The sequence below is a fragment of the Enhydra lutris genome, unplaced genomic scaffold, assembly GCF_002288905.1.
Source record: "Enhydra lutris kenyoni isolate GAN:26980312 unplaced genomic scaffold, ASM228890v2 scaffoldscaffold1, whole genome shotgun sequence".
NCBI classification, from domain to species: Eukaryota; Metazoa; Chordata; class Mammalia; order Carnivora; family Mustelidae; genus Enhydra; species Enhydra lutris.
In genome coordinates, this window is record NW_019154085.1 from 44962203 (window position 1) to 44987463 (window position 25261).

The window sequence follows — 25261 nt, forward strand, 5'->3', positions numbered from 1 at the left end:
ACCCAGCAGGCACAGATCCTTCAGACATTTTTTCCTTGAAAAAACCACAGATCTTCCCTTTTCTTAACCTAAGTGTATTATACCACAATTTGTTGAAATATTTATTGTGTAATATTACCAGATGGAATGTATTTATATATATAACTGACTGGATGAGATGTTCTTCAGAATTCTCGTGCTATGTGACTATCCAGAGTTATAAAGACAAAGGGCAGACCTTAAAATAAGACCTTCATCACTTCGCCCAAGTCTACTGGGGATGGAGACCAGGGGACTCAGGGAGGGGAGGTGGAAGGTGACCCCCACCCCCAGCACAGGGGGCTGGGGCTAGACCACGTGAAGACAGTGGTGCGGGCTTGTCAGGGAAGCCTCCACTAAAGCTGCCCCCAGCTCTGGGACAGTGGCGTTCGGGGAGTTAGTGGTGCCTGGTTTGCAGTGGGGAGATGCAGACTGAATCAGCTGTCCTATTTTCCAGCTCTGGGATGCTGGGGGCCTGCCTTCAGCGGTGCACCCTGCTCCCCCATACATCAGGGATGGAACCCGCGCCCTACTCTCCGGGGAAGGGTGTGCTGGCAGCGGGGACCGGGCTCTGGAGCTGAAGGGGTGATAAGGCGTGCTCTGGGATGGGCGGGGACACAAGCATTTGCCTGGAAGTGTCCAGGCAAGATCTGAGAAACTTACATCATCCTGAGGCAAACCCTACAGAGGCCTCAGGGCCACCTTACTGAAATACAAATGACAGCGACGGGGTGACCTGTTTCACACAAGGACTCGAGAAGCACTTTATTCTTATGAACGGGCTAGTTAATAAGCATTTGTTAACATTTTTACCATAAGGATCCCTTTCAAGTGTCTCCACGAAGCCCAACCTCAGCCCAGCGCGGGGCCCAGCGGACGCACATACCTTCCTCAAAGCGGAAGCTGGACTTCAGGGGCCGATCCAAATGGCAGCCTGACCACTCAAGGCAGGACACTGCCCACTCCCCACCCCGGGCGTCCAGACGCACGTCCCAGGAAACCGGCGCTCGACGGTGTTGGGGCCCCTCCGCATCTATTACCAATGGAATCAAAAAGAAGCCAAACTCCATGCCATTCTGGGAGGGCCTGTGAGGCACACCACTCTGGAAAGCAGTAACTTCCCACCCGATCTTCCCCACAGCAAAGCCTTGCATCCTGCCCCGTGAGGTTTACAGCCTGTAAACCTCTGACAGCCTGTCTAGGTGGGTTCCTACCTCCCTCTCCTTCTGTAAATGTCACTTCCCCAGCCAGGATCATTTCAAGGGCAAGAGAACACAGGGAAGGTGCTAGCAACTATGAAACGTGGCACACTGAGCAGCTAGTGGGTCACTATCATGGGCCAATCCAAGAAGCCGACGACAGTTTAATAAGGAAAGACCCAGAGTGTATCCAAAAGCAAACACAACACTTGAAGGGTCAAGAATTGCTCAAAATGTAATAAAATAAAACACTAAAAAAAAAAAAAAAAAAAAAAAAAAACCTTTATTTACAACCACGGGAGTCCCACAGGAGTACACGAGACACACGGAATGTGCACACACACACGATGAACCTGCAAGGTCACCGCCATGCCGCCCAACCCCGCCAGCCCTCACGGGGACCCTATCCGCACCACCATCACGGTGACGTTGTCCGCCGAGCCCCGCTGCACTGCTTTGCTGGCCAGCCGGTTGCAGGCAGCTTCGTAGCGGGCGTCCACGGTGGGCTTCCCTTCCCGGCTCTGGATCTTCTCATCCTAGCGGGCAGGAGAGGGGGCACCACTGAGTGGGGATCCCTGTCACCCCCCCAGGGCCTCTCCATGAGGAGGCGCTGCTCCCCAGCTGCCATCGGGGCAGGTACTGGGTCCCTGCAGGGGAGCTCACGGTGGCCAAGTGCCCCAGGGGACACCTTCGTCTCCACACCCCCAGTGCAGCTCCCACAGCTCCCACTCGCTGGGGAGCTCTCTCACCTCCAAGCAGGACAGGATGAAGTTCACCGCTTCTTCCGGCGTGAAGACCTTGAAGAGGCCATCACAGGCCAACAGAATGAACCTAAAACATGGAGGAAGCAGAAATGGGCTGTGGCAGCAAACTACAAAATAGCTTGACAGTGGAGGTAAAATAAATACGTGTCCAGCTACTCAAAGGCTAAGGCATTTGCTTTTTTGAGTGAGCGAGCGAGAGTGACGTGCGAGTAGGAGCAGGAGTGGGAGAGGGGGAGACTCTCAGCAGACTCCATGCTCAGCAGAGCCCCATGTAGGGCTCAATCCCATGACCCGAGATCACGACCTGAGCTACAATCATGCCAGTGACCGAGCCAGAAATTAAAAAAAAAAAATTTAACTTTTATGACACGGAAGTTGAAACCACTTAAAAATATTTACAGCTAGGGAAAAAACAAAAACCAAAAAACCACAAAACAGGTGCCTGAGTGGCTCAGTCAATTGAGCGTCCGACTCCATCTCAGCTCAGGTCTTGATCTCAGGGTCGTTGAGTTCAAGTCCCATGTTGGGCTCCATGTTAGGAGAGGAACCTACTTAAGAAAAAAAAATACAACTGGGGTATTATCCATCAGAATTGAGACTACCCTCCTGATCACCAATAATATGATTATGGATTAACCCAAACACCAGGTGTTGCACTTTCTTAAATGAATTTATGGAAAATCGTGGAGTAAAAAACATCATGTGTTATGGCAAATACACGCTGACTTTCTATCACCACACGACAGTGTAGACCTACACAGAAGGGCGTCGTGAATGCTCTGTGAGAGTCCAGGACCCCAGCAAGAACACTCAGCTATCTCCACTGTCTGAACCAGGATGAGCTCCCTTCAGAGCCCCTCCCTGGGACTCCCACAGGAGCTCCTTGAACAACGGAGGAATGATGTGAGCTTCCCCACAGCGCAGAAGCAGAATCCTCATTCTTTGCGCATCTAACCCAGGTCCTGGTCTTCCTCCTCTGATGGGGTACACATCCCAAAGAACTTACAGATCACACGGTGTGCCTAGAGCCCAGGGCACGCTCCCACCCCCTCCAGTTCGCTGACAGACGCTGAGCGACCTGTCCCACAAACCCAGGACTATAACCCAGAGCAACGGTGCTAGCACAGTGCATACAACAGGGGCCTGGGGCACGGTTCAGAGAATCAGAGGGGCTGGTGGAAGTGTCCCAAGGCCCTAAGGTTGATAAGAGCACAGCAGCCACCACACAGGTGGAGACAAGAGTGGAAACCAGGAGAGGCCGGGTAGGCAGGGCCATGGGGAGGCTCCCTCACATGGCACAGGGAGCAGGGCCAGCAGGGCTCCTCGCCGAGGGCTTCCCCTGGCTGTGGATGGGCAGGATACCATCTCCGCAGGCAGCTGGGCACGGCCCCCTCATTCTCCACCTAGCCCAGCTCTGCTTCAGTACCACCCCTGGTTCTCCAGCAAGCACACACGGGACTCGGGACCCTTCCCAACCCGTTCCCAGAGCACCTTGCTATAGTTCCTCCATCACTCTCCATGATTGGCATCTGCCCGGCCATGTGTCCCACCGTCCTCCTGTAAGGGCTCTGCGGGTCTTCCCTCTGCCGGAGAGCCCTTCTCCTTCCTCCAACTGGGATGCGCCCCACATCTCCCATAGCACCCCACACTCCCCAGACATTGCAGTGCCGGAATCACTCACTCGCATGTATGCTCGCAGACCAGACTGGGGGGCCCACAAGAGCAGAAATGACAGTCTGTCCACCCTCACCTGCCAGACCCGTCCCCACCTGCTCCAAGTTCAAGAAGAGACCCAAGAGCCCATGCCCAGGCCCCGTGCCTTTGCTGTGCTACTGTTACCTGTCATTGGGGGTCAGCTGGCAGCGTCTGATGTCCGGCACAGAAGTGACCCCGCAGCGCTTGTACTGTCCATCCCCGATGGAGCGGGACACCTCCAGCACACCCAGGACACGACCGTCCCTGAGAGGAGGGAAACACAAAGACTCCATCTGACAGATCACGGGTGCATGGACTTTCCAGCGCATCGTCTAAGCAGAAGGAAAGATGGAGCCTGCGGGGTCCGTGTTTTTAACCAGCACTGTGTCTCTCAGCCTCCATACAGATGTATCTACACGGTCCAGGCCGAATCTCCGCGGGTCTGGCGCCTCAGCCCGGCGGCACCCTGACAGAACAGCCCACAGCCCAACCTGTCCTGCCCGCAGCCCAGCTGGACTTGATGGCACTGGGTTGGGACCTGGCTTTGTTTTTCTGTTGTGTTTTTATCCCAAAGCTCCTTCAGGTAATTTGAGCACGCAGCCAGAACTAAGAGCAGCTGGAATAGGAGGATTTTTGTGCATTTACACCTAATCGGACTTGGAAAACACCTGAAAGTGACGAGTTCCAGGTTCTGAGAAAGGTTTTCTTCACATGAGCTACGTACAGAATTTAAACTGGATTAACTATAGCATTCTGCACAATGTTCCACTTTCACCCATTCTATTTCTAAATGAGGCATCCAGAGATTGGAGGGCGCCCTCTAAACGGGGTGCCTGTCATCAGAGTTCTAGGACCGGGGCAAAGAGCCCGGCTCGGGGACCCCGGGAACCATTCTGGTGGGGCCTCTGGCAGCAGCAAGCTCGCAGGCCCCCAGACCATCGTGTGCACCCGGAGGAGAAGGCAAACAATGAGGCACGGGAGCGCCCAGTAAACCCCAGCACTGTACGTGGAGGTCTGTGGGGGTTCTCCCACGGACAAGAGCTCTGGAAGGCGAGGCAGATGAGTGCGCACGGCCAGGAACGCCCCACTGGCCTGGGCTGCCGTGTACCTGCCGGCACATCACTGCAGCTACAAAGTCCCTGTGGGCCCAGCTGTCACCACAGACCTGCTGGCACCTATGGGCAGCTGAGCACTCTTCTCGAGCACGATCCCTGAACAGTGAGAGTGGCCAAAGGTACAGCAGCAGGGCAGAAGCAGCACTGGGCACAAACACCGTGAGAATCCGGAGGGCTTCTTCAGTGACCAAGTGATAAGGCACCAGTTGTGGAACCCCCACGCGAGTCACCAAGCTGGCTTGTTTTACCAAGACTAAGTGGCAGGTCCCAAGGACCTGTTCGTGCCGCCAAGCCCAGAGAGAAAACACAGAGCAACCCTGAGCCACACTACAGAAGCTGCTGCTTGCCTTCCTGCTTCCAGGGCAGAGTCCCATCCGAGCGGGCCTCATGCTCCCCACCCTGCTGGAGGGACAGGGGAGAGCGGGAGCCCAGGGAACCGTGGACCCAGAAACCAGCCGTCTGTACTTCAGAGCACGACTGCACCAGCTGACCGCGCTGAGTCCTTCAGGCCTGGCTCTCAGCAGAAAGGAAATGCAACACAAGTCACTTCAATGACCCATGAAAGAATGCAGGCAAATGGGACACCGGTGACCCCGCATGACTGCCACCTCCCCAGCCGGCCCACCATGCCACAAGAAGTGGGAGGCTGAGGTAAGCTGAGCGCAGATCAGATGACGCTGGGTTCAAACTAGGGAACAGGGATCTAGACAAGGCAGGAGAGAAGCCAGCCACCGCAGTCCCTCTTTCCTGCGGGGTGGTGTCCAACCTTCACATGGGCTGGCCTCACATACGCACACAAAGCATATAGGGCAGAACGTTAACTAGTGATTCTAGGCAGTTGGTAATGAACTGTTCTATTATTTTAAATTTTTTTCCAAAAAACTTTCAAACGAATGTTTTAAAAATACAAGTGGGAGGGTGTGGTGGAAAAGACCCAGCTGGCCAGTCCTGGCCTCTGGGGAGGGACGAACCAGAGCTCAACACTGCTGCTCAGAACCTCCCTCCCCTCCTGGCCATGAGGGGCCCACCTGAAGCCATGCTGTCTAAGCACATCTCTAAGGCACCCAAACCTGCTCTTGATTCTGTACAGACCGGGAGACAAAGTAACTGCCAGCCATAGGACTGTCAATGTCAAAATCTCTCCACGGAGGTCAGGCGAAAGCAGAATTTTAAGGTTCTAAGAAACTTCTGGACAAAGTCTAAGAGCTCTGACTGCCCCCCAGAGAGCCCTGAACCAGCCAGCACTAGGCTAGGGCAGTCACAACGGACAACAGGGGAAGAACTGCCCTTCCAAAGACAAGCAACTACTGTCTTACCGGGGTGCCTTACTGGTCTCTTGTCCCAACAGAACAGAACATCCTCATGGTCAAACTGTAAAATGAACCAGGGGATGTTCTGGCCAGACTCCTAGCACAGTGTCCTTGAAGTGGAATTTTCCCGCGGTTCAGGGAAGACACCAACCTCCGCCAGCTACCTCGGAGACACAGATCTAAGCCAGGGCAAGCATGTGGTGGTCAGAGACGGGGAGAGGTGAAATGGAGCTGTGGACAGAGCCGGCCGGTTGGGGCCGTCCATCCGGGAAGCCCGGAGATGCTCAGCACGTGCTACAAACACCCACTGTCCTCACCCCTTCAGATTGCCTCTCTGGAGAATTCCCCTAAAACTGTAGCTTATTCAGGTGTGACAAATGATACCATTTATGAAAGTCCCTAGGCACAGAGAAAACACTACAGATGGAGAATTTGAATTTGAGGCAGGCCTCCTCTTCTGTGAACACAGGGAGCCATGTTTCCGGTACCCTCTTTTGCTCCCAGTTGGACATAATGTGAAATCATGCAACATCCATTCACCTGCTTCCCCAGGTTAGACCTCGGACAGCCTCATCTCACTGTAGACAATGTCACATGGAGGGTTCTACCCTTGGAAGTCCCTGGCCACTCCCACAGAGTACAGCCCTCCCCCCGGGACCACCCGCCAGTGCCCGTCACCTGACGTTTCCTCCAGCCTTCTGTATTCTCATCCGTTCTTCGTACTGTGTGGGATTATGCTCCTTGCTGAGGCTTAAGGCTGCATGCTTTTGACTCTCCTCATTAAAACGACACAGGATTGCCTGGGAACGTAGAGATGATGACAGTCAGGAAACTTAAAGTTACCAGGGAAAGACAAAGCTTAAGAGCCGAGTTTCAGAGTCCATCTCCTACTGACAAACAGGACTTCAGAGGCTTAAGCAGCCAAGGAGCATCCCAGCAGCCAGGGAGAGAAGCCCTGACCAGTATCTCAAGTCGGGTCCCAGCCCAGCCAGCCGAGCACCACGCCCCTTCCATGGGCTGTCTTCTCGCCTGTGACACAGAAGGGAGGCACCTGCTGAGGATCAAAGCCTCTCCAGGTGGAACTGGTCCGTGAATCCACGGGAGGCAGAGCTGGGGAGGGGGTGACCACATGTGCCTCCGTGTGCTCCACGGCCACGTCTGCCCCACTTGGTGACTTCTGGGAAAACCCTAGTCCTATAGAGGAGGACGATGAGGCCGAGAGAATAGGTATCATTCCTATAGTCACGGAGCAGAGCCAGGAACACAGCCAGCACAGCAATGTGGATCTGACTCCAAAGTCTTTTTTTTTTTTTTTTTTTTTTTGCTGATTTTACATGTTACTTCTTGTTTAGCCTAAACACAACATATGCACTGGGACCATTTACTAGAAAATCACCAGAATATAAGCCCAGCTCACACAGGGACTGCCTGTGAGGTTTGCTGCTGCACCCCCAGTGCCTGGCATTTATGTACCAGTCATTCCAGGGGACGGGGTGGGTCAGGTCAGCAGACGCCGCCGGAGTGGGAAGGGTCACTCTGTCCCCGTGGCTACTGATGGAGTACCAGGCTTGCCACAAAGGGCCAAGGAAATGACTGTCAGGTTCTGAAGGGGGGCCAGGCAGTGGGAGCCTGGCTGCAGGGTGTTGCCCTCCAGCCTCAAGTCACTCCCCACAACTGGGGCTGACATACGGGTGTCACAGTGGGAAACAACTGAGTTTTCTTTTCTTCCAAGTGGCCAAGGCTCTGGACAAATGGCATATCACCTAGCACTTATCTAACTAATTTTGACTTTTCCTGAAATCACAATGATTTGGGAAGGCAAGGGTTACTATCTGAGGTCAGAGAAACACAGCTGGGAAATATTTAAGGGACTGGCACGCCGCTGGCCCACAGCACCACAGAGACAGAGTGCAAGCATGCTGTGCGGGGCGTGTGCCTAAAGCGTGGCTGCTGTTCCCCACCCCACCACTGTGGAGTCTGCAAGGACCCCCGCAGCAGCCCCACAGCAGGACAGACTTCTCTCCAGCCAGCACATCCATCCCGCCACACATGCGCTGGCCGAGGGGCTGCCCATGGCACAGGACACCCGGCTAGCCACGTACCCGGCTATCTCCAAGGTTGGCGATGTACAGAATGTTGTCTACGGCCAGAACGCACGTGGCAGTGGAGCCGTCCTTCCAGGCAGGCTTCCTGTAGGGACACACGTCATAGGTACAGCCACCTCCAACAGGCTAGCAGCTTGGAGATGCACTTCAGAGCTGACTGGTCAGTGTCTTTTACACTTCAACATGGAAGCTGCTGGATAACTCTTTTTTACTGTTTCAGGGTCAGTCAGGAGTTACAAGAGCTTACTCAGTGTGAGGGATTTTTCAGACAGTGAGCACCAATACTTAGCTATCAGAAGACCTAAACCGTGTTTAAGGAAAACCACCCACAAGCATACCCCAATCACACATCTTTACGTGGTCACACTTACTGGCTTGAAGCTTGTTTAAGGAACTCTTCATCAGTATGCTTAAAAGTGTCCAAAAGGCATCTCTTCACGGTTTTCTCTACACTGATTACATCTCCTATTACAGAACGAACAAGATGACAAACTCTCAGGAAGAAGAAATTCTCCTCCTGCTGCCGTTTTGCTTTTGTACTGTGACCAAGAACATCTCCGCTTCCCCACCTCTGAGACAGGGTCATTTGAATTTGGTCTACCATCTCCTGAGTGTGAAGGCAAGATATACACCCACACACAAACTCTCCGTGCAAGGTGCCATCAGTCAGACACCCTCTGCGGCCACCACCTGCTCACCTCAGAGCCCACGTGCCCCTGGCCCCGCCTTCAAAGAGCCACTAAGAACTCTCCAACGCCCCCAATCTTCCTGATTTACACAAACACACACCAAGAGGGACCCAAACCAATCCAGTTTTCAGTCCCACCTTTAGGAAACTTCCGGATTAAGTTCTGATGCAAATTCTGTGCAGCAAATTTTGAGGCTCGAATTCCTCCATGTCCATCAAAAACAGCAAAATATGAAACCCGGGTACTGGAAGAACGAACTGATGGTTACTGAGATTTTCACAAAGACTGCTCCTCACCACTAAGGCGCTAAATGTTTTTTTTTGTTTTTAACATTTTATTTATTTATAAGAGAAGAGTGCATGTGTGCAGGAGCAGGGGAAGGGGCAGAGGCAGAGGGAGAAGCAGGCTCCCTGCTGAGCAGGAAGCCCGACATGGGGCTCGATCCCAGGACCCTGAGATCACAACCTGAGCTGAAGGCAGATGTTTAATGACTGAGCCACCCAAGTGCCCCAAGCCCTCTAAATCTTATCTCAAACAGTCAGCATTCACAAGACAGAGGATGTCCCCTGGTAAGACACCACACTGTCCCAAGTGACTAAAAAGGACACAGCACTAATGGAGACAAATGTTGAAATAATTTTGATGGTATTTTCTTTTTTTTTTTTTAGTTTATTGATTTAATGGGGCTCAAACTCACAACCCTGAGACCCAGAGTCGCACACTCCACCAAATGAGCCAGCCAGGAGCCCCAAGTTTTCAACTTTTAATTTAAAACACCATGAAAATTAGGGTGCCTGGCTGGCTCAGTCCGAAGAGTGTACGACTCTTTGATCTCACAGTTGTGGGCTTGTGCCTGACACTGGGGACAGAAATTACTTAAAAATAATAAAAAAAAGAGTTGGAAGACTCACATTTTTTTTTTTAAATATCAAGCTCTCTTAACCGATCTTTCACTGAAGAATAAACTTTTTTCTATTTAAATCAGATTTAGTTTGAAACGCTAACACACTCGATAAAACAGTTTCTAATCCAAGACAATGAGAAACACCTAAGAGAACAGAGGGTAGGTAATTCCAGAATTACTGCTCAGACTGATCCAACATCTAATTCTTGAGGCCCATCTTACCGCTCTTATCCTATCCCTATTCCTCTTCCAAATTTTGCCAGAAAACATGCATATATGGAACAAATGCCATTAGTGACCTGAACTGTTTTGAGAAGGAAGAATGAAAACACCTATGAGAAATGGCATTTACCGTGCAAAACTGCCTTTTTAAACATGTTCTGAGTTCCTTTTCAATGGAGGCATCCTGGGCCATGAAAACACAACTTCATCGGGTTCTTAACCCTGAACCCTTCTCTTAGGCATGGTACTTGCTCAATAATGTTTGGTGATCCCAGTGAGGTCCACTCCCCTGGGGCTCTCCAAGTCCCTTTCCTAGCTGCAGAAGTTAACTCCAAGCACACTCCAGGTGAGCAAGGGCGGCTGGACAACTGTGAGCGGATGTACACATACGGTCACCTTGGCCCATGAGCGGATGCCTTGCAGGGACCTCACTTCCTTGCCCAGACAAAAGCCACCAGCAGCCATGGCTCTGGCACACTGCCCGTTAAGGACCAACTGGTGTCAGTAAATATAACACACAGATGATATGATGATGGAAACCTGGTGGGGCGCAGACTATGTAACCAATTGTATCATAAATATTCATTTAACTTGATAGGACACACCCTGATGTCCCACCTTCTGATGGTTTTCCTCCATGCCTAAGAACTTATCCAAAGGAGCAGGAAAATGCTCCCTGTTTTTCTTCTCCCAGATGCCATTTCTGTTTTTTGTTCTCTTTTTGGGCCCCATTACGTTAGCTCTCCTTAGTTCCCGTATGCGCTGTGATTAGCAGCTTCCCACTCTGCCTCCTGGCTCAGAGAGTCAGAGTCTCTCTGCTGGAAGCTCTTTAGATACTGAGGAAGAGGCCACACCCCAAAGACCCACAACATGGAGGCTCCTTTCCCTTTCACTTCTGTAGGAATAATACTTGGGGCTGGACGATTCTCTGCTGCAGGGCTGTCCTGTGCACTGTGGGCTGTTCGGCAGCATCCCACTGCCCCCCTGCCACCAGATACCGGTCACACAGCTCTCCATGTGACACCCAAAAATGTCAGTACTGTGCGAAACCAACCCCAGCTGAGAACCACTGACCCCAAACCAAGCAGTCCCGGCGACAAGCCATTCTTTCCAGTAAATAGAAATTGAACACAGTCCAAACCCCCATCAGACAGAGACCTCTGTGCCCCCCAGGCCTATTGGAGCATGGACACTCACATGAGGGATGACGGGGGCCTACACTCCTCTGTGATGTCGTTCAGGATGACATGGGCGTCCTGCATCTCCTCCCGCTCGCCCTTCCGCTCGGCCACATAGCCTTTCAAACTGAATATCACTGAGGAGGCTGAGGAAGGGAAAACAAAAAGCCAATACAAAACTGTGCTCTTCCCTCCAGAAGCCCTAGTCCCAGAGCAAGTGAGAGGGAACTCTGGCTGTTTTACTCAGTGACATCCTAGCTGTGCACACAGAGCAGCTATACTCTCAAGCCATCTGTGTCCCCAGCTGCACGCCTGTAACTGCAACCAGACCAACGCAGGACGAGGACAGTCTTGCAAGGGCTCTGCTGTGAACAGCAGGCAGACAATGGCATGTTAGTATCAACGGCTCCAGCTAAGGGTGTCAGACCTTAGTACCAGAGCAAGGAAGGTGTGGTCATCCTGAACTGCGGCAAGGAATTACGTAGAAATCTAGTCATGTCAGGAATTAATGAGGGCAGAAAATTCCAAGTTTAGGGAAATGCCAGTAAGCAGAGTTTATCCCAAATGCCCTGTGGGATATCTGAAAACACCGATTTCCACGCCTGAGACTGGTGAAGAACTTGCCCAAATGCTAAGACGGCTGCTTCTCCTCTACCTGAGGACGAGGAGGAGGAAAGAGCCCAGCGGAGGCACGGCAGCCCATCTCTATTTGATGGCGAGGCTGGGAGAAGCCCGTTTGCGGACACTGTAGGGCCCCGTAAATATTAAAGTGAACACTTTTTGCAGAGCCGTTGTTGGCAGGCACCATGCCTTTGCGGCTAAGGCAGCCACAAGCTCGCTCAAGGCCCTGTCCTTACGCACACTAGACAGTCTCTCGCACAGCTGCCAGGCCCGCGTGCCGGCGGCTTCCGCCCGGCATCTCCGGGGCAGGGGATGAACTCTGCTGCTACCGGGCTCGAGCACCCACAGCCACCTCTCTCTGACGGAACCTCTCACTTCTCTACTCTGACAAGTCACAAAGCTGAGCATGAATTCCAACTGCTTTCTCCAGCCTCAGGCTCTCTCCTGGGATGCTGCCTACTAAGCTCATCACCGACCTCGGGGCACTCATCAGCAGGCTGGGAGCAAAGACAGGGGTCAGGGAGAAGGCAGTGGTCAGTAAGCCAACTGTTCTCTAGAGAAGGTAAAGTCAAGTCCACCTGGTGTTTCCACCCTTGAACAAATGCGGGTTTCATGTCTGACCAAAGGGAGGGTCACACACGAACGGGGAAAGCAGCAGAGGCAAAAGTAAACGTGGGAGGTCTGTCTGCAAAGAGGGAACCCTACTGGCTTCTTAAGTATAGACACAAAAAGGAAGCACCATAAATGGGAAAGCGGAACTCGGTTTTGCTCTGGGTTGTTTTAAAATAGGAAGGCTAATACATTTGTTTTCAAGCTGTGTGAAAACCTTTACAAACTTTCTTTTCCACAAGCTCTTCACTGCCATTCCTCTCTCCTTCGGGGGCTTTTCTCTTTGCTCCTTTCTCTTCGCTCTTTACCATCTGGGACATTGCAGTGTCGAGAGGACCTGGACACAAGGAAAAGCCAGAGAGAGACATAGCTATAGGTGGGCAGGAAAGTCCCCAGCAGCCAGGCCACAACCCTCCCTTCCCCACCCCCTGAGAGACAACATGACACAGTGACACAGTGTAGGAGCCTGGGCAGAGAGGCAGGCGTAGGGCTCCTGGCTGCTACCTTGGGGGCGGGGCAGCGTGCCTGGAGCACCAACGGGGGAAGCACATGTCAAGACCCAGGTCTTGCTGAGACCCACTGTGAGCGGACTGGTCATGGAGGGTTCTCAGTGGTAAACCCAGAGCCCATGGCCTGGGGCTATGGCACCCACACGTCTTAGACCTCAGGCTCTTACTTATCAAGAGGGAAGTTCCCAAAATCTGCCAAGTGACACACCCTCAGCAAGTCAAAAAAGTAGTAAGTGCCAGAAGGGGGTTAACAGGAGGCAAACGTCCGGCTTCAGGAATTGCTAGTATCATGAAAGGCAAAACAGGACTGTGGAGGCCTTCATGGGTGTGGAGGGATGAACCTTGCTCAAAGCCAACGCTGAGAGCGCCCGCAGTGCGAGCCCGTTTTGGGAGGAGAAAAGTTTCGTTTCAAGTCCCAGTCCTGCCACTCACGGAGGTGTGCCTCTGGGCAAGCTACTCCACCTTCCAGCCTCAGTTTCTTCATCTGTGACCCAGGGAGAATACTGTCATCTTGGAAGGTGGCTTTAAAACCGATGGGGACGAGGTATGTAAAGCATTTATCATGGAGCCTGGTTCGCCGCGTATCCCATGAACGGCAGCCATGGTCCTAATAAGGGCTCTCTATATTCTCCGCATCTCAGTATGAAAGCAGGCAACTGTTACTCAATTACCATGTGCTAGACATTTTTGGGCACTTTAGAAAAAGGGAAGAAAATGTCCCTGCCCTCAAGAAGAGTCAATTACTTGCAAAAGGATGGACGTCTCCAACAGCAGAACCTAAGAACCTAACACATGCGTCCTGTCCCACATAATGAGGCATACTGATGGAGAAGATTGCACGAATGTTTCCAACACACTTGCCCCAGAGGTCTGTCTGGTAGCCTGCTGTCACTTACTGCTTGCTCCAGCCTTCCCAGTGTGGACGGACAACAATCTTCCTCTCTTTTAACTTGCAAAACAGAGACATTTTTACAGTTTTGCTGTTGACTCCTGACTGAATCACAGTGAAGTCAGAGAATATGGTCTGTATATGAAATCAGTTCTTTATTGGGGCTTACTTTATGGCCAAAATGTAGCTGATTTTTGTAAATGTGACAATGTCTTCTCAAAAAACCCAATACATTGGATGCAAGGTTAGATTCTATATCCGAAAAAATCAAGCTTGTTACTAATGGTGCTAAAATCTTCTAAACTGTTACTAGTTGACTAACTTTTGCCCTATGAAGAACTAAGACATAGCTACAGTAAATTTCTTTCTTTTATTAAATCTGTTAAGAACCCTGTTGGCACATATTAACTTTCATTATAAGAATACTGTTTAGGGCACCTGGGTGGCTCAGTCATTTAAGTGCCTGCCTTTGGCTCAGGTCGTGATCCCAGCATCCTGGGATTGAGCCCTGCCTGCTTCTCCCCTCTGCTCTTCCCTCTGCTCCTGTATGCTCTGTCTCCCAAATAAATAGAATCTTAAGAAAAAAGAATACTGGGGTGCCTGGGTGGCTCGGTGGGTTAAGGCCTCTGCCTTCAGTTCAGGCCATGATCTCAGGGTTCTGGGATATAGCCCCAAATTGGGATCTCTGCTCAGCGGGGAGCCTGTTTCCCCCGCCTCTCTCTGCCTGCCTCTCTGCCTGCTTGTGATCTCTGTCAAATAAATAAATAAAAATCTTAAAAAAAAAAAGAAAAAGAAAAAGAAAAAAGAATACTGTCTTTATTGGGAAGATCTTGGGCTTGTGTGAGACTGCTGTACAATTTTAGCATGGGCCCACAAGCCTGAAAACCTGAGAATTCTTGTGTAAGATGATTATAATAACTTTTTCTAAATACAGAAACTATACTAATTTAATCCATACATTCTAGATTAATCCTGATTTTTATGTAATGAATTAATAACGCAAAAAAGTCTACTTAAAAAGCAGCAAGTGTTCCACTTGATGACATAAGGAAGGTTCTTACACCAGAAGATAACTGCATATGAAACCAGACAGCCTGCATCCCCCACTGCAGGGCCCGTGCCCCCGGCCCTGCCCCCACCTGGGGGAATTCCCTGTGAGAAGAGCTCAGTGAGTACACGGAATAACAGATTCATCATGGTGACAAGCAACAGGAATCTGCTCTGTTCTTCCCTCTCCCTAACTGGGATGTAAAGAGGAAAACATATTTATAGGAGCGGGTGCAACCAATGTTAACAGGCTTGACAAAAATGAACTCAGCTCAATAAAGAGATTCTTGAGAACTGTAAAGACTGACTGAAAATAATCAACTAAGGTCTTGAATTTCAAGAAATTCCTGCATGTGGTCTGTACCAGTCACTAAACCAGTGTCATTCAGATTTCATTTTCTTAAGATCAAAGTCTTTTTAATACAAGTACCATAAAAGAGAAGACTGTCTGTATTTACAGGTTCAGGGATATTGAAAGTTTTTAACTCTTTCATATGTCAGATACTTCTGCTGAATATATCTGAGTCTGTCAGGAACAGACAGAGGCAGAGGCAAACTCTTGAGATAATTGTTTTTTGTTAATAACAAAGTTCAAAGTAAATGACTAAATTCTTAATTCTTAAAGTTATTTGCAAGAGGTTGAACCCCAAGTAAAAAATAATCACCAAAAAGTGATGCAGTATATAATCTTTTTGCTTCCACCTGATGCTGCCTCAGTATTCTTTATTTTAATAAAGCTTATGCTATACTTAATATAATCCTAAACCCTGTTAAAACCTATTAATAAGTACATTTTACATAAGAATAATATTCTTGTGTATTACTCCCATTGACACATCAAACTTCTTCCCAACCACTTACCTGAATCGCCACTGCTGGCTGGTGGGAGATCATCAAAAAGCAAAGGTCCCCCGGACCCTGAAACACAGCAGAACACTCAGTGAGCCCACAGAACCCAGGTGAGGCTCAAGTTTCAGAACCCATCCCACCAGGACACCTATGCAGGTCATTGAAATAAACTCAAAACCTTTCGTGTCAGTCCAGTGGCAACTCATACTTCGGTAAGTAATGTCTCGAACCTATTTTATTTTAAGGTCCTCTCAATTCAAAGGAAACAAAGATCTGCCGGAAAGAGTTAAGCCGTATTTCAGCTAGTAAAATAAACACTCAAATGAACCAGAGAAAACTGCTCAACATTTTTACGCAGTTCCTCAGGGCCAGCAACTAGCGGATTTTTCTGCCTTACCTGATGCCATGGATTCAAAACTTAAGACAGTCCAACACCTAAAACATCTGTGTGTTGAAAATGGGGGAAAGGGACAAAGATTCAGACAACTACAACCCCAGGATGACACGTTGACACACACCTGGGAGAGCCTGAAGACTGTACCTGAGTCAGTACTGCTGGCCGGAGGGAGGTCATCAAAAAGCAGAGGTCCCCTCTGAGCTTCTTTGCCTACAACACAGAGCGCCTGCTTAGACAGCATCCAGTCATCGGCCAGGACGGGGGGTTCAGAGGGGGAGACCTTCTGAGAGGTCTGCTATTAAACTCAAACCTTCTCCTCCTCACTGGACCAAATTCTACAAAGTATTTTCTCAGCAGCTATTTAACAAAGACAATTGCTTCCAACAGTTACAGTCAACATAAAGGCAACGAAAGATGACCCAACGGGCATCTGAAGGGCCACTGGGTATCCTGAGGAAAACAAGTATTTTTCTCAATAATTTCATTCCTGTAAGCACCAAACATTGAAAAACCTTTTTAAAAAAATGAATCCTGGGAAGAAAAATACTGGTTCTAGAGCAAGAAAACAATTACATGGTCCTTCCAGATAAAAGGTCAAAGACAGGGGCACCTGGGGGGCTCAGTGGGTTAACGCCTCTGCCTTCAGCTCAGGTCATGATCTCGGGGTCCTGGGATCAAGCCCTCATTGGACTTTCTGCTCAGCGGGGTGCCTGCCCCCCCCACTCTGCCTGCCTCTCTGCCTACTTGTGATCTCTGCCTGTCAAATAAATAAATAAAATCTTTTTAAAAAAAGAAAAAGGTCAAAGATGGAGGGATTGCTGTCTGACCAAAGATCTATGGTCTTAGAAAGTCCGATTTCAACAGCTTTCTGAAGCACCCACCCACTAGAATCTCAAACAATGAGCTCAGAGGTGAAAGGCTGATGGAAGCAAATCTGTGTGAACTTGGCATCCCCACACAGTGCCCACTTAATTACTACCTATAGAAAAAATAAGGAATTTTGGACACTCCAACCTAAACTCAGAAGCAAGCCAGGGAAATTGTTTAAATCTAAAAACCTGAAGATTTATACACCAAGAAGACTGGTCTTAAATGTTTTTTACTCAATTATCCCTTTCCACATAAAATTTAACCATTCCTTATTCTCCAGCTTTCCCAAAAATTTCTGTTTAAGCTGTTAAATACAGGAACTGGTACACAGGAAATGGGAGAAACAAAGGGCTGAAGATTTAGGCGTGCACACTCCGATCCTATGAAGTTTGTCCCACCTCATATTCCTCTGAGTTCAAGTACAGAAACATCCTCATTTAAAAACCAGCTCTACTGTATGCTCCAAAAGCCCCAGCTACATCAACCCTCTGCCTCTAAGTAGAAATGAGCTGGATAGCAATTCTACTTTTAAAAAAAAAAGATTTTATTTGTTTACTTACTCATGTGAGAGCGAGAGAAAGCGCACAAGCACAGAGCAGTGGGAGGAACAGAGGGAGAAGGACAAGCAGACAGTGCTGAGCGTGGAGCCCCACACAGGCCAATCTCACGACCCTGAGACCATGACCTGAGAGGCGAAATCAAGAGTCAGACATTTAACCGATTGAGCCACCCAGGTGCCCCCAAGTCTGCTCTTTTAAAAACAAAAATTTAGGGGCACCTGTGAGGCTCAGTCAGTTAAGCATCCGACTCCTGATCTCAGCTCAGGTTTTGATCTCAGGGTCCTGAGTTCAAGCCCTATGCTGGGCTTCACACTGGGCGTACAGCCTACTTAAAAAAATAAACAAATAATAAAAACAAAGTAAAAGCAAAAATTTAATTTAAAATTTAGAAACTCCAAGGAAAGAAATTTCTTCAGGAGTTATTAGGTCAAAAGTATCTTAAATACCTTACAAATTCCTGATTTAACAAAAAGCAACTCTTCTGCTTTACACCCTAATCAAATGGTAAATGTCTACTCCATTAACTTACACTGTTTTCCCTCAGGATTCCAAACAGACTAAGTAACTGCAAATACTTTCATTCTTCTCACAAGTGACATAAACACTCTATAGGAGGTATTCAAACAGCAGCATCACAAGGACATTAAATGGCATTTAGAACAACCATTCACTCACTCTGTAATCCTCCTACGAGAAGCCCTAATATTCTAGCAGGGCACTTCCAAGAGGAATCCAAGCCAAGCTGGGTCTAACCATCAAATGCCCATTCTCCGCACAGACTCAGAACCGTATGGGACGATGAAGAGCAAGGACGCTATTTCAGTGGGGCCCGAGAGTCGGGCATCTTGGGGAGAGAGAACATTACAGGGAGGAGGCCAACCTGAACAGCCACCAACCCTTGGGTCAGGTCAGATTTAATTTCCAAATTAAACCACCCACCTCAATCAAGTCTTTCCACTGCCAGTGTCCAGTGGGGAAGTTGTCCTTCCCAGGGAAGACATTTTCAGATGCTGCACGCATTCATCATCATAGGGCTTCCGGCCTGGCCTCTGTCCTTTGGCTACACTCAGAATAGTGCCCCAATCTGAGCACTGTCCCCAGATAGGGGCCCACCTCCTCATGCTAAATGAATGAACCTCCCCATTCCTTCTTTCTCATTCTGGAATACTGTAAGTGCTATTTCAATTAAACACAACGGGATCGTCTCATTTTCATTGGTCACAACTGAGAACGGCTCTTAGAAATAATGAACATTGACTGCCTGCCGGGCATGATTCCAGTGGTCTCTACATGTTTCCAAAGCACTCATTCCTTCCAACGGCTTCATGAGGTGAGTACTGTTACTGTACTTCCGTACTGATGAGGAGACTGAGGCCATCTGGTGAAACTGAGGGAGAGCCAGTGAGGAGTGGGCAGTCAAATCCCGGCTTCCTGGTTTCCATCCATGCCCCTATGAGGTGCCAGACAGCCTCCACACACCATCTCATTGAACCCTGACAATCCTACGACGATAATCCCAAGGTTCTTGATCTCTGGAATACTTTTTGCATCACTGAAAGGATCTCTTAGAAATGCTTGTATTTGGATTCTTAAAAAATAAATAAATAAATAAAAATCTGTGGGGCACCTGGCTGGTTTGGTCAGTAGAGCATGCAACTCTTGATCTCGGGATTGTGAGTTCTAGCCCCACGTTGTGTGTACAGATTACTTAAAAATCTTTTTTTTTTTTTTTAAGATTTTATCTATTTATTTGACAGAGATCAAAAGTAGGCAGAGAGGCAGGTAGGGCGGGGATGGGGGAAGCAGGCTCCCTGCTGAGCAGAGAGCCCAATGCGGGGCTCGATCCCAGGACCCTGATATGATGATCTGAGCCAAAGACAGAGACTATAACCCACTGAGCCACTCAGGCGCCCCTAAAAATAAAATCTTAAAAAATATATATCTGTAGGTGATAGACACTATAATGGAAATGTCTGAATGGCCAGAACCTAACATTCTATTTTGGATAAACAGTAATCCAAAGTATTTGGGTCAGCAATAATTAGACGAAGTGTAACTAGGACCCAAAACTTTGGAGGAAGGCCCCCGGAATTCTAAGAGTCTCATGCTCTACCGACTGAGCTAGCCAGGCGCCCCCCGGAATTCTAAATATAAGACCCGAATAAAGAATAAAACAAGACTGAAGACCATTTTTCATTACAGTTAATGTCATCTAGGTTTGTTTTGTTCTGTTTTGAGTTCTCCATATTCTGAAGCTAAGTCTACTGAAAGTTATACACTGTGCTGAGAAAAATACTCTTGGGTTGATTATATTCACTTTGGCTAATGGCTGCTATGTACAAGATCACATATTTTGCCTAAATAGTTCTTTATACCTGAATATTCCAACTACAAAAGCAATGTACCTCCTCCAAATACCACAGAGGCTTTAGAAAAAGCTCCCCTTCCCCACCACAGTTGAGTGGGTATGTTCTACCTTCTAAACTGATGCACTTGTGTACATGCATTTTACTCTTTAAGACGCAGAAGCATACTATACACAACATTCTCCGTATACCCTTATTCATGTGAGCCCTCCGGGAACATTCCAGGTCAGCACATCTGGGTCTAATTACTCCTCCCAACAGCTATGTTCTGATCTGCGTGGGAGGCACTGCCACACACTCGTCCAGTCCCCTTACTGATGAGCGTGCAGGCTGATTCCAGTTTCTCACATGACAATAATGCCACGGTAAACAACTTTAGATATTTATCCCTACTTATCTGCTAGACTGCTAGGTCAAAGCATATAAATGGTTTAAATCTAACAGATGTCCAAAACTATTTCCAAAAAGTGGTGGGAATGTCTACCCCCAACACACTTTATGAGAATGTCCACTTCTCTCCATCCTCACCACAATGATGCCCATTTTTAATCTGCTGGGTGAAAATATGGTGCATCACTGATTTGCTATTCCTTTCCTCAGTGACTTAGGAAGCTAAGCACTGGTTTTAACTGACTGGTCATTTGCATTTCTTCTTCCATAAACTTCCAGGATACATATAGCCTTTGACAATTTCAAATGGGCTACCTGTCTTTTTCTTACTGATGTGTTTGAGCCTTTCATTTATTAGGGATCATTTGTATGTGTACGAAATTATTTTTTTTTTAAGACTTTACCTGGGTGGCTCAGTCAGCTAAGCAGCTGCCTTCGTCTCAGGTCATGATATCAGGGTCCTGGGATTGAGCCCGTTGGGGATTCCTGCTCAGCAGGGTGTCTGCTTCTCCCTCTGCTCCTCCCCCCTGTTCATTCTCTTTCTCAAAAAAGAAGAAGAGGGTTCACATCCCTCAGAGCTACTAAAAAATTACAGATGATTTAAAAAATTATTTACTTATTTGAGAGAAAAAGAAAGATAAATAGACTCCTGCTGAGCAGGGAGCCCGATGTGGGGCTCTATCCCTGGACCCTGGGATCTCGACCTGAGCTGAAGGCAGATACTTAACCTACTGAGCCACTCAGATGCCCCTACGAAATTATTTTGTTTGTCTTTTGCTTTGTGGTATTTTGTCCTGCAGAAACTTTAATTTTTACATAGTTAAATCCATTTTAATTTCTTAGGAGTTTTTTCTTGCTTAGTCCTGAAATTTTACAATTAGTGTTTTTTTCTAGTATCTTAAACTTTTCTATTTAGATCTCCAGGGTTTTTTTGGAAAGAACTATTTTGAAGATGGCCTACCCTGCAGTAATTGCTTAGTTCTGAGAGCTGAACAGCAGTTTTAAAGTACGGTGGTGTAGCAACCAAGTAAGTGAAAGAACCACCCTATAAAACTGAAACCAACTTACTGTCAAAGTAACCTTAAAGGACACCTTTAACTTATCAAGCATAAGCTGTTGATCTTAAAGACATTAAGGTAGCACTTTTAGGGAGTGTGATAGAGCAGAGAGTTTTCATTCCTGTCTGAAATGGGCATACTTCCTCGTTTAGGTCAACTCCTCTCAACATACAAAAACTTGATTCCCTCAGCAATCAAATCTATAAATGCTGGCGTGAAAACTACTCATTTAGCACAAAATCTGAAAACATTTAATGCATTCCTTTTACATTTTTGTTCAGACCATGAAAATCCAGAGGCTTGGAGGCAGGAACATTAGATGGAATGTTTAAAACAAAAATCAAAGAACAAAATACACTTGATGTAATCTGAGCAGTATGAAAGTTCCTCCCTTTAGACACTCACAAAATCCAGTTAAGAGTGCATTTTTTCCTTTTATTTTTTTATTTATTTTTTAAAGATTTTATTTATTTGTGAGAGAGAGCAAGAGAGCGAAAGAGTGAGCACAGGCAGGCGGAATGGCAGGCAGAGGCAGAGGGAGAAGCAGGCTTCCCCGCCAAGCAAGGAGCCCGATGTGGGACTCAATCCCAAGACGCTGGAATTATGACCTGAGCCGAAGGCAGCCGCTTAACCAACTGAGCCACCCAGGCGTCCCCATTTTTTCCTTTTAAATAGTTGTTAAAGTTAACAGCTCATATACTAACATCTAAGCACTAGCATCTATTAAGCATTGACCATGTGCAGCACGTACGCTAAGCACCGAGCATGTAGTATTGTGTAGCGCCGAGCATGCAGTATTATGTGGCACCGAGCATGCAGTACTGTGTGGCACCGAGCTTGTAGAACTCTGTAGCATTGAGCATGTAATACTCTGTAGCACCAAGCATGGAGTACTCTAGCACCAAGCATGCAGTACTCTGTAGCAACAAGTATGCAGTACTCTGTAGCACCGAGCATGTAGTACTGTGCAGCAACGAGCATGCAGAACTCTGTAGCACCAAGCATCCGGTACTCTGTAACACATGTGCTAACAGTAGGAGGCAGCAGTCCTACTTTACAGATGTGGGAACAGTCACAGAAGGCAGTTAGTGGATCTCAAGGCAGTTTGATTACATGTCCAAAACCACTCCTCTCTGAGACTGTGAAAATGACAAGGTCTTCAGTACTCCCTACATGAGCACCTGTACATCATGTGTGAGGGTCAAGATGGTGCAGTTTTGCTCATCTTTCCAACCACTTTATGAAACCAACCTTATTTTCCTTTCATTTGATCCATTTTTAATTTTATCAACCAGTATCATCAACTTTCTGAAACAAAGTATGGCATTTAAACTAGTTTTTCAAAAATCAGTTTTTTTTTTTTCACAAGATCATGAAATCAGATTCTGTTCTTCTTCAAATGATTTTTTAACCTGTTAAATCTCATCTTGTTGGTATTAACTAACTGTCCGTCAAAATAACCTGGGATCCCAGCTCTGTCACTCACTCTAGTACTTATCCCGCTCAGCTTCCTATCATCTACTAATTCAGAAAGCAAGCCTTCTTTGTTTTTAAAGCTATTTTTAAAAATACGTTCAGCCCGGCAGGGCCTGTGATGGCATCAGTGCCCGTCCCAGGAGCAGTTCACTAATCCACTTTCCAGGGAATGGGGTTTTAAACACTGAGCAGTCCCTCTGCTGCCCTGGCATCTCAGGCAGGGCTGGAGACGCCCTCCCCACTCACTGTGTTCAGTGACAAGCTGCCAAGTACCAACTTGTAAGAGTTAGGAGCTGTCAGATTTTGTATTATATAAAGGGTGCCTTCTCCTAAGCAGACAAATTAATTTCTGGTAAAAAGTTATGGAGATCTTTCTTCTTTAAATGATAGGCTTACAGGCACATCTGCAAATCTAAACTCTGCCCCAAACATATTCAGAGAAAGAAGGTATACTCCATCAACACGGTTAAAAAAAAGATGGTGTTCACAAAGCCAGAGTTTCCACCTACAGGCAAAACAATTTTAGCCACAACTAGAACAATTTAGAAAGTGAATGGCTCACAGATAATTATTCAAATGTTTCTGTACCATCAGAGTGGTGAGCGGGGATAGAGTAACTACCATTACTGGGAATAATGGCCCCAAAAGCCTGGCCAGGCTGTTCACACCTGACAAGCAGAATCCAGGCCCCGTGCAATGCTCCTGCAATCCAGAGGGCTTAACAACCCCACCACACGGTTCCCGGGCCTAGAATCTCTGCACAGCACAAGTCTACCCATCGTCGGAGGCCCAATTCCAGCACCGCCTCCTTCCCCACTCTTCCTGGACAGACTGCAAACACTCCTCCAGGCGCTCGGTGTTTCCCACAGTCCTTAACTTTTGCCAGTTTTAATTATAACCACTTGCATTTAGACGTCAGCTCTTTGAAAGCAAAGGCCGGATCTTGTTCCCCCTCTGGTTCCGTCCAACACTGGCTTCCAAACACACGGTCTCCAGGCTCCTAAGGAGCGGGCGGGTTGAGATCCCCCGGGGACTGAACAACACACATCCAGGGCCCTACCTTGGAGGCTTTCCGATCTCGTGGGCGGAGGGGAGCCTAGAAACCTGAACTTGCTCTTAAACTTTTCCAGGTCGTCTGCCGCCGAGATGGGCTCAGAACTGCGGGCCTGCGGGGCAGCGTCCTCTGGAAATCGAGCGTGGGCAAGTGCTAGGAAGTCCCGCACAGTGAAACCCGCAGCGAGCGCAGTGCACTGGGCACACCGCGCTAACAAAGGCCTGGTCCCAGGCTGCTCGCGCGTGGGCTCCACGCACCCGCCCAGGCCCGGCGCCCAGCGGACCCCCGCACCTGCGCTAGAACTCCTGCTCTGGGGGCCGCGGACGCGAGAGAGAACTACTGCGAAAAGTAAAATGTTAAGACCGCAGAGGACGAGCCCTCCCCTCGGGCCTCAGACACGAAGGATGACGCCGGCGGGGGCCGCGGCGCGGCGCCGGGGTAAGCACAAAGCCACCTGCAGCCCCGCCGCCGTCCCGCCCGCGGGGACGGCGGCGGGGGCGACCGGAAGGCCGCGGGGCGCGGAGCCGGACCGCGCGCGAGGGCGCCGGGGCTCAGGAGCGGGACTGGGCCCCGCCGGCCGCCCTCCGCCGCCGCACGTGAGGGCCGCACACAAAAGGACGCGGCGGCCTGCGGCCCGCGGCCCGCTCCCAAGCCCGGCCTCCTCCGTGCGCGGCGGACATGACGGAGGCCCGCCGGCCGGGCCCCGGGCAGGCCGCGCTCGCCCCCGCTCCGCCCCGCCGCTCGCCTCAGGCGCCGCGGGCCTCCAGGCCGCCGCCGCCTGTCCTCCCCTCCCTGGCCGGGCGGCCACCCGCTTACCGACAGCCGGGCGCGGTGAGCGCTCGGGCTCCGGCAGGTCCCCGAACAGGTCCATGGCCAAGGCTGGGCGGCGGCAGCGGCGGCGGTGGCGGTCGCGCAGCCCGCGGGCGGCGGCAGCGGCTGCGGCAACGGCGGCGGCGGCGGCGGCAGCGGGGCGGTGGCGGCCCGGGCGCCGTCAATCACCCGAAGGCGGGCCCGACACCCCACCAATCGGCGCGCGGCGTGGCCCGGCCGCCCCAGAGTCCTGCGCGCGAGCGGGCAGGGCGGTGCGCGTGCGCGCAGGGTGTCTTCGCCTGGGTGGGCGGAGGCGATGTAGCGGCCGCCACGTTCCCTGCAGGTGGATGGGTCGGCCCTTATTGCCCTCGCTTGGCCGCGCGTCCTGTCTCCGGAAGGCGGGTGGGAAAGAACTGTCGGAGCTCAGTGGCAGTGTAGCGGGCCCTGATGTCCCGGAAGGCTTTCGGTCCCTTCGTCCTCACACCGGCTCGGCAGGCCCGCGTCTTGGCCCGCTGTGGACGCAGAGAAGCCAAGGCGGCCCCGGGAAACACACGGTG

At 49.6% G+C, this 25261-nt stretch overlaps 1 protein-coding gene across 2 annotated transcripts; it reads right to left on the reverse strand.

The window, feature by feature from the left end:
- Positions 1-1480: 1480 nt before the first annotated feature.
- On the reverse strand, positions 1481-24808 carry LOC111161843 (ILK associated serine/threonine phosphatase). 2 transcript variants are annotated; one of them, XM_022525893.1, is made up of 12 exons: positions 24711-24808; positions 16265-16330; positions 15736-15792; positions 12647-12766; positions 11219-11345; positions 9033-9139; positions 8578-8671; positions 8204-8291; positions 6780-6901; positions 3821-3940; positions 1967-2048; positions 1481-1753 (listed from the first exon to the last, which is right to left on the reverse strand). In XM_022525893.1, exons 1-12 carry the CDS (start codon positions 24763-24765, stop codon positions 1610-1612), a joined length of 1182 nt encoding a protein of 393 aa, XP_022381601.1. In that variant the 5' UTR covers positions 24766-24808; the 3' UTR covers positions 1481-1609. The 2 variants fall into 2 exon arrangements, with proteins under 2 accessions (XP_022381601.1, XP_022381688.1); XM_022525980.1 differs by lacking the exon at positions 24711-24808 and having other exon boundaries at positions 16242-16324.
- Positions 24809-25261: the final 453 nt, after the last annotated feature.